Raw genomic sequence first — 14046 nt, 5'->3', positions numbered from 1 at the left:
GCAGCTTGGCTGGGTTATATTTCGGAGGATGCACAGCTCTCGACATTCGCCTCTCCCGAGTCCGTATGGGAGTTGCAGTGATGAGACAAGACTGTAACTACCAATTGAATACAACAAAATTGGGGAGAAAAAGGTGCTATAAAGTCTAAATAAATAAAATAAATAAAAAAATATAAAATATCCTCCGTGTACATCGTAAAACCTCAAATAATGCATTCAGAGCAGAATTAGGCCGATTATCAAAATCCAGAAAAGAGACGTTAAATTCTACAACCACCTGAAAGGAAGCGATTCCCAAACCTTCCATATCAAAGCCATCACCTACAGACAGATGAACCTGGAGAAGTGTCCCCTAAGCAAGCTGGTCCTGGGGATCTGTTCACAAACCCCACAGAGCCCAGAACAGCAACACAATTAGACTCAACCAAATCATGAGAAAACTAAAAGATAATTACTTGACACATTGGAAAGAATCAACAAAAAATCTAAGCAAACTAGAATATTATTTGGTCCTACACAAAGAGTACACAGTGGCAGAATACCTGACGATTGTGACTGACCCAAACTTAAGGAAAGCTTTGACTATGTACATACCCATAGCCTTCCTATTGTGAAAGGCCGCCGTAGGCAGACCTGCCTCTCAAGAGAAAACAGGCCATGTGCACACTGCCCACAAAACGAGGTGAAAACTGAGCTGCACTCCCTAACCTCCTGCCAAATGTTGCCCTTTACCTCCGATTATACAGACCCACAAAGAAATCGAAAACAAACCAAATTTTGATTAACTCCCATATCTATTGGGTGAAATACCATATCGTGCCATCACAGCAGCACAATTTGTGCCACAAGAAAAGGGCAACCAATGAAGAACAAACACCATTGTAAATACAACCCATATTTATGTTTCCCTTTTGTACTTTAACTATTTGTGCATAATATGACATTTGAAATGTCTTCATTCTTTTGGAACGTTTTTTTTATTGTTTATTTCACTTTTGTTAATTATCTACTTAATTTGCTTTCGCAATGTAAACATGTGTTTCCCATGCCAATAAAGCCCTTAAATTGAATAGAAATTGAATTGAGAGAAAGAGGTAGGGAGGGAGAGTGAGAAGTAAAGGGAGAGAGGGGATGAAGGTGAGGGAGGGGCGAGAGAGAGGGGCGAAAAGGTATAGGTTCCCTCGGTCAGGTCACATACCGGGAAAGGACTTGAGTACAGCTCCACTGAGGGGAAATGCGTCAGTGGGTTCTGACTCACCCTGTCTGCGATAAGGGAAGTCTCCATGGTAATGCCGCCCCCACCCCCCCTGCCCCCTGCCCCCTGCCCCCTCACCAACCCGCCACATTCACCTGTGCCTCTCACATGAATTTATTATCACTCTGTCTGGTGATATCACCTCTGATATTCTTGGTATTTGATGTCTGGTTTTGCCTGCCCTCTAATTTTCAAACTACATTTGACCCAACGGTTTGGAAATAAACATGAATGAGACCTTGAATCTACACCTCAAGGGCCACAGATTGACAGTCATTCTCCTCCTACGATTATTTTTTGTTGTTTCTCTTTTGCACCCCAGTATCTCTACTTGCACATCGTCATCTGCACATCTATCACGCCAGTGTTAATGCTAAATTGTAATTATTTTGCCACTATGGCCTATTTATTGCCATACCTCCATAACCTTACTACATTTGCACACACTGTACATAGATATTTCTATTGTGTTTTTAACTGTACGTTTGTTTATCCCATGTGTAACTCTGTGTTGTTGTTTTTGTCGCACTGCTTTGCTTTATCTTGTCCAGGTTGCAGTTGTAAATGAGAACTTGTTCTCAACTGGCCTACCTGGTTAAATAAAGGTGAAATAAAAAATGAAATAAAAAAAATGCTCTGGATAGAGAGAAAAAGTCAAGCCAAAAAGGCAAAGGTGAGGACTTTTCCACTGCTGATAGGTGCAACAATAGCTGCCCGGCCACCAATCCTAGACTTTTAATCACACTATGTCAACATTGACTCAAGAGTGTACTCGGTATGCTTTTCATTTGGCCTGAACAGTTATACTGGTCCCACGAACCAGCATGCTAATTGAGCTAGCATGTGCAAAGAGCCTATTGTGAAGGTGTACACTTTGCAGAGGCCACCTACATAAACCAGGTTACATTTATCACTATGGAACCACCAAAACGCAAACATTTGACAGGTTTTTTCTCTCCTGTGGTCGGTCGGAGATTTGTTTGAAGCAGCTTTCCAAAGAAGGGTTTATTTGCCTGCAAAGATAGTTTAATAAAGTGTCCTTTCCTCTGTCAGGATATTGCATCAGCTTTGGGGGGGAGTTTTACAGTGGAGATGTCTCTTTTTAACTACACTGTTCTTGAGGAAGGTAGACTGTATGAGCCTAATGATTTAGTTTTAGTCTTCAGCCTCAAGTAGATTACAGACATTTCACACTGTGAGAGGGCATCCATCAAGTGAACCTAACCTTATCAACTGGATAACCATCCCTTGCAGAGAGGAACTAGTAAGCTTCAGCAAATTCACCATCTCCATCCCTCCTCTTTCAGACTTTCTGGCACCCATGTGGTTACAGTAGGTAGGCCTATTGTGGAAAGCAAAAACATATTTAGGGTCAAATTAAGGAGTCCCACAGGGCTCTGTTCTGGGGCCACTCCTGTTCTCTACATATGGTACATGCTGCCACTTGATATATTAATCAGAGGATTTGGACTACACATTTGTATGCTGACGACGCACACATACACTACGCTGGTTGAGAGAATGCCAAGAGTGTGCCAAAAGTGTGCCAAGAGTGTGCAAAGCTGTCATCAAGGCAAACGGTGGCTATTTGAAGAATCTCAAATCTCAAATATATTTTGATTTGTTTAACACTTTTTTTGGTTACTACATGATTCCATATTAGTTATTTCATAGTTTTGATGTATTCACTATTATTCTACAATGTAGAAAATAGTAAAAATAAAGAAGAAACCTTGAATAAGTAGGTGTTCTAAAACTTTTGACAAGTAGTGTATATGTCAGGACAAAAGGGGACACTGAAACGTTAACAACCAAACTGACAGACTGTCTAGATGCAATCAAGAGATGGATGCAGTTGAACTTCCTAAAATTGAATTGCAACAAAACAGAGCTTGTGCTTATTGGCTCTAAGGGTGCACGGAGAAAGATGAGCACATTCTAACTACCTCTGGATGACATCAAACCGCAAGTAAGCAAAACTCAAGCCCCTCATTTGAAGCACACATCAGCAGCATCAAGAAAGTTTCATTTTTCCACCTGCATAGCATCGCTCAAATCAGGTCATTCTTGCCCACTGCGGATGCTGAGAAACTTGTACGTGCCCTAGTAACATCTATGCTTGACTACTGTAATGCACTGCTGACAGGAATCACAGTCAGGCTCCTGTCTCAACTTCAGATGATCCAGACACAGCTGCCAGGATCCTCTCACAAACTACACAAAGAAAAACACATCACCCGTTTTATTCAACCTTCATTGGCTTCCTGTTCAATACAGGGTTAAATGTAAGATTCTGCTGCTCACCTTTAAGGCCCTCAAGGGTGATGCACCTAAATACATATGCCAACTTCTAGCAAACTATTCCCCAGTACGCACACAATGATTATCAGACTCAAACAGCCTGGTCACACCAGCAACAAACCAGTACATGTCAAAGAGGCCTCTTCAATTTCCTTGTTTAAAACACAACTGAAGACCTACCTATTCAAGCTAGCTTTTAATGTTTGACCGCTTAATCTGCAATGTGAATTTTTGGGGTGACCCAACCAAATTCACATAGAAATATGTTATAGATCTGCCATTCTACCATTCTAATTGAAGGCAAGTCTCATAAGCGGGTAATCTGGTCTATAGGTGCTTTTTCTATGCTTTTAATTCTTAAGTTTAGTTTTTTTTCTTACTTTGTGTTTTGTACACCAGCTTCAAACAGCTGAAAATCAAATATTTTGGGTTATTGAAAATATATTTCCCAACGGTTTAGATGGTACAATGATTCTCTACACTATTCATTGCTTGTTTTGTCAGATAAACTGAAATTAGGGAAACTATTCGAATTTTTGCAACCAGGAAATGGCAGAGTGATTTCGGCATATTAGCCATTAAAGTCTGTATTTTGTTTTAGTAGGTAATGGTATGATGGTGCTTGCTTTTCAATGTATGGTTGACAAATTTTGTCTGCGTTTTGTTTTCTACCTTATGCGCGTTGAGCGTCGGAAATGCAGTTTACAAATTTAAAAGTATTATTATTATTAGTAAATTGATTGGAAACTATACACCTCAGGATTAATTTTGATACGTCATTGTTCTGATTTGTAGGCTAAAATGTGATCTCTGAAAATAAACATCCCTCTGATCATAATAGACCTTCACTTGCGCAAACTGTGTTATTCTGTCATGGTCCTGAATAACTGTACTAACGGCCTACGAAATACCTTCCTGCATCAAGAAGGAATCAGATGGGTAGGCTAAGCAGGTGAAACTCCTTTTACAATAGCAGGTGTTCGATCTGGGTTAGGCTAGGCCCTAGTCAGTCTTCTAACCTGGAGTGTGTCTGGTTTGCCGTTGGCTAAACAAATGTCAGGTCAACCCTCGAGGGCATGAACGGGAAGTTATATCAGAATAGGTATGTATCGTCTTTGACTCTCAGGTGGGATAATTGTCGTGGGAGGGGGGGTCACCGGGTTCACATGAAAGGACCCGCAGACACCGTCCAAACAGTAGGCAAACATTTTGGTCTTGCCTGGTCTCTGGGCTGTCAAAAAAAAAAAAACACCCTAAATATTTGAATGTATGACTTTTCACATCATTTGGCCTAATAAAAATGTTAGATCTATTCTAAACGAATTATTTAAAACATTTCCATTAATACGTGTGCCTTGCAGTCGGCCTAAGAGAAGCAAAACAAGAAACAATAGTCTACATTATCCAACGTCACTTCCCTCACATGCAAGTGATCATTATTTACTTATGTTTATTTATAAATATATATATATATATATATATATATATATATATATATGTACTTTTTCATCACACCATTTAGAACTGGTCAGAGCACCATCGAGTATATGGACAATGTCCATACCTACAGAATAATTCATAGAGAAAGTATCGTTACTTGGTATGACGCGAGGAGTTATACACCTTATCGTATCCTGGATGAGCGGCAGTTTCAGAGTTATTCACCGGATCGTATCCTGGATGAGCAACAGTTCCCGAGGGCCTCGCCCTTCCACCGCTGTCCCCTCCCCGGGGACGTTGTTACCGCTTCGTTTTCCCGCACCTTGCCTCAATGCACTGAAAGACGCAGCCAATTACGCAACACTTTATGATCAAATAAACCATGTGTGGGTGTGTGTGTGTGTGTGTGTGTGTGTGTGTGTGTGTGTGTGTGTGTGTGTGTGTGTGTGTGTGTGTGTGTGTGTGTGTGTGCGTGTGTGATGATGTATAGATGATTGTTCTTTTTTGCTATTATAAGCATATATTTGCCTATTGTTTATGATCAACATTAATCTGAACAGAGTTGGGGTCTTTAGCGGCGCCATTATTGAGTTTGTGACATAACACCTTTGTTGGAGAGTACACACTACAAAAGGGACTTCTCCATTTGGCCTACGCATTACCTGCTTTTGGTATCAGTCACAGTAGTTGTGGATTGTTGCCATAATCAGTATAATCAGATAAAATGGGCCATCATAATAGGTACTGTATATACCTACTGCCTCCCTTAGAGAGGGTTAGACATAAAGCCCCTTTAGGCCTAGGCTACATTGGAGTAGAACATATGTTGAAAATGTGTAAATACATTTAGCAAAAGTTATAGGTGTATCATGAGCATAGGCTACATGGCCATGATGAATAAGTGGGCCTATATTTAGATTATTAGACCTGATACAATTCATTATTCCACAGTCAAGGGTTAGCCTAATCGTATTGCTGCTCTTCTTTTGACAGATAATCCAATAATGTCTGTCTGTAAACAACAGGTTTCTATGGCACTGCCAAGAATAAACCCAATAGGATTTGCTCTGATCTTACAGCGCCCTCATTCGGTTTTCAAAGTACATCGCGAGTGCAGTGAGGAGCTTTTGGTGTGATGTAGCCATAGAGTAGGATAGAGGCCTCCAGTGGTCAAAAAGCTATTTTAGCATGGGCAGCGCCATTGAGGTCTTCCACCATTTTAATGTAGTCAACTAGGTGGGACTTCCAACTTCATTGGCTGATCCCTCCTGGTGACCCTGTTGGTATCATGTCCAACTGGGTCATCAGAAGGGATCATCTAATCGTGAAGGATAAAATACTACTTCCAAATGGAGATTGCCTCAATGGCGCCGGCCATCCTGTCACAGACACTATAATGCCACAGATGAGTCATCTATGTATCTCTATGGATATAGCCTCTGTCTAGCCTGCAGAGTCCCCGACGACGGGATCTTCTGGTTTTCGGGGGCAGTGGAAAAAGAGCCTGTGACGCGACATCCGCTTTTGGCGTTAACAAGGCGACAGACTATTTTAACCACTCCGCCACATTTACCGGATTGGCTGAACCGGGCCGAAGATAACATACCCGGTAGTTTTGTTCTTGTCAATATCAGTATGTAGGGGAACTAGTTTCAGACTGCGATGCCTCACATATGACGTTGGGTTGGATTTTCATTGGTTGTTTAGACTTGTTCACATGACCACAAGCTCGAGACGATGTAGCCTATTTGGAACTGTTTTGCTCTGGTCGTTTCTCATTCTGGCATTGCATTTTGTTTATCCACATGTAACCGGTAAATAACATTAACGATACTTTACTCCATGAAAGATTTCACACGGACTGGCCACATGATTTCAGGTATGGATATGAGGGCCCTTTGTTGTTGTTTTACTCGCTTATATAGCCTTTGATCATCTAGGCACGTTCCAAACAATGTTATCGCTGTAACCTTTTGATGAAGGTATATTCATTATCAACGGGTACAATACTCATGCAATATGATATCTACTTGACTGGCAAGTTCAGCAAATAAAAACAGGCAAATGGCACAGGTCTACACTGGGTATTCCACCCAGATCACTTTTCAATGTGCATAGGCAATTCATTCGTGGTACGGCACTCCAATTTACTGGCAAGGGAGAAAGAGGAACGTAAACATAACATCTGAAACGATATGTCTTATCAGTCTTTATTTCATTATACCATGGATGTGGGAACAACGCATAACTTGTGTTTGTCCATGACTTATTGCCAATTACCATGGGTCAAATTCCAAAAGTAATCTTATCTTCCCTAATGACATGGTAGTTGAAGATAATGACATGGTGTAGTTGAAGAACCATTTCAAGGGTGAAGCTTGAAAGAAACAGTATTTTCTCTAACGCTGACTCACCCCATAAGCATTCTTCCTCGTATTTCCCTGCAAATTTAGATTCGTACGAAGAGAGAAACAGACAAGGCCAACCACAACAGACATGTTTTGTGCGAGGCTCCCTGTTGAATTTAGCACCAACACTATGTCATTTGTTAGACTAAAAGCACTTGTTATTGTTGTGTGTTAACCAAAATGGTCAACGTGATTCTGTTCATGTTCTGCCCTTTTAAGTTTTGTAGCTTGACAGCGTATTCATAGTCGCTAGAGCCCTGCCCTCAGTTGAGACGTGACTTGCAGCCCGGAGACAGCTAATTTAACTTCTCCTCAGAAACGGATGTTTCAGCATATCTAAAATGCTTCTGCTTTTCTGGAACATTTTGTCCAGAAAACGCATATTTTCCTATTGGAGTCATGAGCATGTGAAATACGTTCTACAAATTAAACGTTGAGCCATAAAATGTGCTCTGAAGGATCTCTCCTACTGTTTGTCAAATTATATCTATAGTGTGCACCATATAGGCCTGTGCATTATCGTGAACACCTGCCTGCAAATACTCCTGGCCTGTAGCTTTGACATCAGTCATTCTTCTTCTATATTGTTAATGACGCCCAGAACTTTCCTATTATGAATAGGTCTTGACACGCTCCCATAGAATTGGAGGGGCAGAGGCAGTGTGGAGACAATGGTGTGTCGTGGCTGGAATAACATTACTGACATAGTACTGTACTCCGCCATTCATTGTGATATAGGGGCACAGTGAGTAAGGTCACTCATCAGGCACCATAGAGACACAGCTCAACAATGTTCCTGTCACTTCAACATCAAACAGAAAGGCACTTATCCCTAATTCCTGCTGTAAGTTGCTCTGGATAAGAGAGTCTGCTAAATGACTAAAATGTAAAAATATAGCTTGGTCTTACATGATTTGATGTCATTTTCTTCTATTTCGTTTAGAGCCTTTTCTGAGCTACATTTTCTGATCAGAATCCTGAAGAACTTTGTCCAAAGAGAATACTCTGTAACAATGATTTCTGATATTCCATACGAGAAGGTGAGGTTTTTGTCAGTACTGTTGTCGTAAGTTTTGGTAGAATTTTGTCTAAGTTTTCTAACTTGTTATTATCTTCTTCTGGTGCAGATGTGTGATGTGGAGTCCAGGAGAGAAGAGTCCTGCAGGAAAGGACCGATGGTATCAAACGTTAATGATATTTACCAAGTAACCTAATGAAAATGGTGTCAAAATATGATTCAAACCTACAGTCAGACACACACTTTAGTCAATGGCCAAGGATGTGAGTCAAACCCTAAATCAATTTTCACGTGTATTTCTAGTCAATCCACCGTGCATTCAGTCTGGAAATATCATCATTTAGCATATGGTTGCATCATAAGCTATCAAAAAGTTGCATGTGAGACTTTGCACTTCCGCCCTGCTCTTCTGTGCCAGTGATTGTCAGAAAGCAGCACGCGCTGGTGTAACAGTATAGCTTCCGTCCCTCTCCTCGCCCCGAACCAGGGACCCTCTGCACACATCAACAACTGACACCCACGAAGCATCGTTACCCATCGCGCCACAAAAGCCGCGGCCCTTGCAGAGCAAGGGGAACAACTACTTCAAGGTCTCAGAGCCAGTGACGTCACCGATTGAAACGCTATTAGCGCGCACCACCGCTAACTAGCTAGCCGTTTCACATCGGTTACACTGGCTAACTTCACCTCTTGCGCTGTTCAACTGATGTTGGGCGCGTAATTCAAGTGATCTTCTGTGACCAATGTTTTCTAGAGCCCTGCCTGAGCCCTACCCATGCCAGCGAACTTCAGGCCCTACCCAGGCCAGATTGCTTTTACCCAAAACCCGAAATAACTTCCTCCATTAGCTATTCCTCTCTGGGTGTCACCTGCACCCTGCTCGCTCTGCATGCGCTCAGCTTATCTTGGCTCTGCCTGTGTCTGTGAATAGCCATAGTAATGGCTCTGCTTGGGCTGCTTAATGACGAGACTTGAGAGGGCACAGAGCATGGCTGTTAGATACTTTTCTTCACTCTAAACTCAGACAACTCGAGGAACCAGCCAGTTAGAGAGAGGGGAATCTTGGGAGTTGTAGGAATTGACTCAAACTGGCAATTGGGAACATCAGGACTGATCAGGACATTCAACGCTAAATATCTACTCGGGCATTGTTTTGAAATGCAATTTGTTGTGTGAATGTGTCTCCTATGGACTACTGAAAACAACAACCACTGAATTACAGAGGCAAAATAGTCCTTTACCCAAACAGATTCTCACAGGACTCATGGGGATTATATACAACCTCTGTTCCATAACCGTTATCTCATTCCTCTTTGGTCAGGGTCACCTCTACATGACTGTGCTCCTGATCCAGCCACCTCTGTGTGTAGTATTATAGGTGTCTGCTGGGTCTCACTGGAGTGGCCACTCTGCTATTGGCTGCCCTGTTCCTCCAGACCCTGCTGCTTCCCGTGGTTAACTCCTCCCCAAACAAGCCCGGCTTCAAGCTCCCACTTCCTCTCGCTGACACCTGCACCGACCCCTGCAAGTGAGTGGGACACTGTAAACATCTTATTCTGCTCGTTCATACTCTATTATTCTGCAGCTTTAACTCATTTGTGGTTGCGTGTTTAACCACCATGGTCATTTTTTGCAGAACAGGTCCTATCATTAACTGTTCAAGGTTGTAGTAAAACGCTGACGCTTCCTTTCTCTATTCCAGAATCGTTCTGTTGGAGAGCATCCCAGAGGGGTTAGAGTTCAACTCTAGTGTCACCAACCCATCCATCTACCAGGCTTGGCTCAACCTGATTAGTGAGGCTCGCAGTAGCGTGGACATTGCGTCTTTTTATTGGACGCTCACCAACAAAGATACAGGCACTCACGAGCCAACAGCGAATCAGGTGAGTGTGTTCTGTGATTGGCAGCCAATGCAATGTCAGATCTAACCTGTGGGTAGATGTGGGTTATTTTGGTCTAAACAGTTATGTTTTATCAATAGGGTGAGGATGTCCTGAATAGGCTAGTTCAGGTGTCTCGGAAGCTCTCTGTCCGCATCGCTGTAAATACACCAACAGAGTCCCAACCTCAGGAAGACATAAATCTCTTAAAAAGTTCTGGTAAGGGTTTCTCTGACTGCATTTATGTTTTCAATTCCATTGAATTTGCAAAAGTTAAATTGACACCAATCAAGCTGCGACCTACAGTAAGGAAGTATTATTCTGTTTGCTTTTTGTTGTGATAATGGTAGCTCATTTTTATCAGGTGCTGATGTAAGAGCCGTGAACATGCGGGATTTGACCACTGGAGTACTTCACACAAAGTTCTGGGTAGTAGACAACAAGCACATTTATATTGGCAGTGCCAACATGGACTGGAGGTCCCTTACCCAGGTGAGTCTTCTCTGTGCCCTCACACCCCGCCTCACCCCCATAATTTCAGTTTAGTTTTTATTTGTAAATAAAAACATCCATTGTTCAAAATGAGTTCCTTAAACTGTTTGAAGAGTTATGCTTGTGGTTTTTGGAGGAAGTAATTACATGTCCTTGTTCTTTTCTAGTGTAAACATATCACAAGTTTGTAGTGTTGGGGTATTGTCTAAAATTAGCACATCAAGTGGAGGGAAGGTAGCTTTGGTTTAATCTGTGAAACTTGTCCTCTGTTGCTGTCCTGTTTAGGTGAAGGAGCTGGGGGCTGTGGTGTACAACTGCAGCTGCTTGGCTGCAGACCTGGAGAAGATCTTCGAGGCCTACTGGTACCTTGGGCAAAAAGACACACCCATCCCTTCTCCTTGGCCCAGCAGTTTCAACACTCCTTACAATAAGGACACGCCCCTGCAGCTGCCACTCAACGGCACAGCCTCCAGCGTGTATCTGTCGGTAAGAATTGACTGAAGGTGCACATTTTCAGAGAAAGTAATCCAATAATTGGATCATATAATACAAATTGGACTGGTTTGTGAAGTCTGGTTATGAAATTCTCCATATTCATTTTCTCTGGTCCTTTGTTCAGCATACTACTATATTTCATTTGACTGTGCTGTACCCTCAGAGCTCTCCACCATCTTTCTGTGCTGCCGGGAGAACCAGAGACCTGCAGTCTATTCTCAGTGTGATGGAGGACGCACGGGAGTTTGTCTACATCGCTGTCATGAACTACTTGCCCACCATGGAGTTTACACAACCCAAACGGTAAGCCTTCTATTTTAATGTATTAACCTCACCAAAGTTTGCGATTTTTATGTATTCAGTGTATAATTAATAAAGCACACAAGGCCTAACCTTCTGTGTGGCGCCCACTGCAGTTACTGGGCAGAAATTGACACTCAGATCAGACGTGTGGCATACGAGAAGCGGGTGAAGGTGCGCCTGCTCATCAGCTGTTGGGCGAGCACTTCGCCTGTCATGATCCCCTTCCTGAAAGCCTTGGATTCAATGCAGGAACCCAAGGCCAAGCTGGATGTCCAGGTGGTGAGTAGGACCTCTCGCTACTCATGCACTTTACTTATCATCCTTAGTATGTCAAGCTCCTCCAGAAGAGCAATTGTTGGATAATAAACTCTTCACTGTTTACAGAAACTCTTTATTGTGCCAGCCAATCCAAAGCAGAAAGAAATCCCCTTTGCCAGAGTCAACCACAACAAGTACATGGTGACAGACAGGGTTGCCTACATAGGTAATTCTCTCTCCTAGATAGCATATGCACCAGTCATGCTTCTGTATCATTCCAATCAACAATTTCTCATGTTAAAACCAGAGGTAACTTCTCAGAATTTCTGCACATACCAGATCCTATGCACTACAAAATGCAACTCTATTGTGATTCCCATTGATCACCAGGTACCTCTAACTGGTCTGGAGACTATTTTGTGAACACTGCTGGATCGGCTTTGGTGGTGAACCAAACGGCTGCGCAGTCAGTGGAGCCTACGGTCCAGGCACAACTACAGGCCGTGTTCGAAAGGGACTGGGACTCCGCCTACAGCACCCCAATCCACCAGCACGCCGACCTCAAAATGGTGTGTTAGATACAATACTACACTCTAGACCAGTGGTTCCCAACTCCTCGAGTACCCCCAATAGCACACGTTTTTGTTGTATCCCCGTCAAAAAAAACAACTGATTCAACTCATTGAGGGCCTGATGATTAGTTGACAAGTTGAATCAGGTGTGCTTGTCTGGGGCTACAATAAAAATGTGTACTGTTGGAGGTACTTGAGGACTGGAGTTGGGAACCGCCGCTCTAGACTGTTGCAGGGCCTGTGTCCTCCAAGCCAGCATGGGGAGGAATTGGATGTAAGCAGGCCAATATAGCATGTCGAAACTGGATTCGAAGCCCAATTTGTTTTTTTTGTTGTTGCCAAGTATGCACATTTCTTCTCTCTGTCCCTGTACACTAGTTCTAATCAGCAGCAGTTTCTGGGACGATTTCTTAAATTGCAGCACTATTTTTTATTTGTATATAATTGCAGGAGTAGCAGTAGATATGTACTGTACCAGAAGATGGGTAAAACTATGCTGCCCTCTGCAGCGTCAGTGTGTCTTATCACCTCAACGATCAAAACACAAGCCTGTGTGTTTTTAATGAACTTTGGGTAACTCTTTGGGAATACATCCCAGTGAATCTCAGGGAAATTGCTATGTTATGTGTTGAATGTTTGGACTGATGTTTCTAGGCATGCTGGTTTGATCCTTTTTATTATATTTTATGTATGATTGGTGTGTTGTGCCTTGTTTTTCTATGTAGCCTAGACTAGTTTAAAAATATATATATATTCAATCATTCTGAATCCTTCTTCCTTTCAAACTAGTAGGTTTGCCATAGAATTGTGCAGTAACTGATTTCATATGTGTGCATTAAAGTCCAGAAAACGTATTTTTCTGGAATTTGCACTGCGTGGAGAGTGTCTTATGTGAGCAGTGCAGTGGAGAATGTTGTCAATGCAACTCAAAATAAGTGTTTAAAAGCACTGCACTGCGTATTATTTGGCAAGCACTAATATTGTACGATATTGATTGCATTTTGTACACACTACTTCCTTTTATGCGGCAATGTCCTAATAAATTGAATTTAGACAGTTGTCTATCATTTCATTTTTAGCAGTTGTATGCACAAGTGTTTAGAATAACTAAGTCTATCCTCCCTCTCTTATTTCATTAGCATGAGTAAAATTTGCAAGACTGCATGCATTACATTTATTTATCCATTGTGCAGTCAATCAATATGAAACTCATTACGACAACATTCTCAGAGGACTGTTTTAAAAAGTGGGTTTACTTGTATATTCAGGCCTGCTTTGCATTGGCAGAGTGTCTGATTTGTGTATTGAGGAGATCACATTGGATAAGAGGAGCTGTAGGAAGCCCTCAGCTTTGGTACGGTGCTGGCACATGTATCTGCTGAGCCCCCCCCCCCCCCAGGAGACTGCAGTGGAGGTAGTGCTGCTGCATGGCTACAGCAGGCTGGGGGGCCATAGCCCTGGTAGGAGGCCACCTCTGGATCCGAGGTCCATGCCAGCCACCATTGGCCACAATGACAGGAGTAGCCTTCAGGTTCAAAATGGAGAAACTGGATCTCCTGTGGGAGAGGGATACCAAAATGACAAACTGTTCCAGAATTGTAATCCCCACAGCATTTTATACAGT

At 42.4% G+C, this 14046-nt stretch overlaps 1 protein-coding gene across 5 annotated transcripts; it reads left to right on the top strand.

Moving 5' to 3' along the window:
* The first annotated feature begins 6466 nt into the window (after nucleotides 1-6466).
* LOC110503597 (5'-3' exonuclease PLD3) lies at nucleotides 6467-13481 on the top strand. Of its 5 annotated transcripts, none has more exons than XM_036961551.1 (13): nucleotides 6467-6605; nucleotides 8143-8248; nucleotides 8348-8444; nucleotides 8532-8582; nucleotides 9793-9950; nucleotides 10125-10305; nucleotides 10404-10521; nucleotides 10667-10794; nucleotides 11080-11280; nucleotides 11453-11592; nucleotides 11706-11871; nucleotides 11977-12076; nucleotides 12241-13481. In XM_036961551.1, the coding sequence occupies exons 3-13, from the start codon at nucleotides 8418-8420 to the stop codon at nucleotides 12426-12428; spliced, it is 1458 nt and encodes a 485-aa protein (XP_036817446.1). In that variant the 5' UTR covers nucleotides 6467-6605; nucleotides 8143-8248; nucleotides 8348-8417; the 3' UTR covers nucleotides 12429-13481. The 5 variants fall into 5 exon arrangements, with proteins under 5 accessions (XP_036817446.1, XP_021437684.1, XP_036817445.1 ...); XM_021582009.2 differs by having other exon boundaries at nucleotides 6472-6875; XM_036961550.1 differs by having other exon boundaries at nucleotides 6472-6875; nucleotides 8026-8248.
* Nucleotides 13482-14046: the final 565 nt, after the last annotated feature.

The sequence above is a fragment of the Oncorhynchus mykiss genome, chromosome 24 (genome assembly GCF_013265735.2).
Source record: "Oncorhynchus mykiss isolate Arlee chromosome 24, USDA_OmykA_1.1, whole genome shotgun sequence".
Classification (NCBI taxonomy): Eukaryota; Metazoa; Chordata; class Actinopteri; order Salmoniformes; family Salmonidae; genus Oncorhynchus; species Oncorhynchus mykiss.
This window is presented reverse-complemented; position numbering and strand designations above follow the sequence as displayed.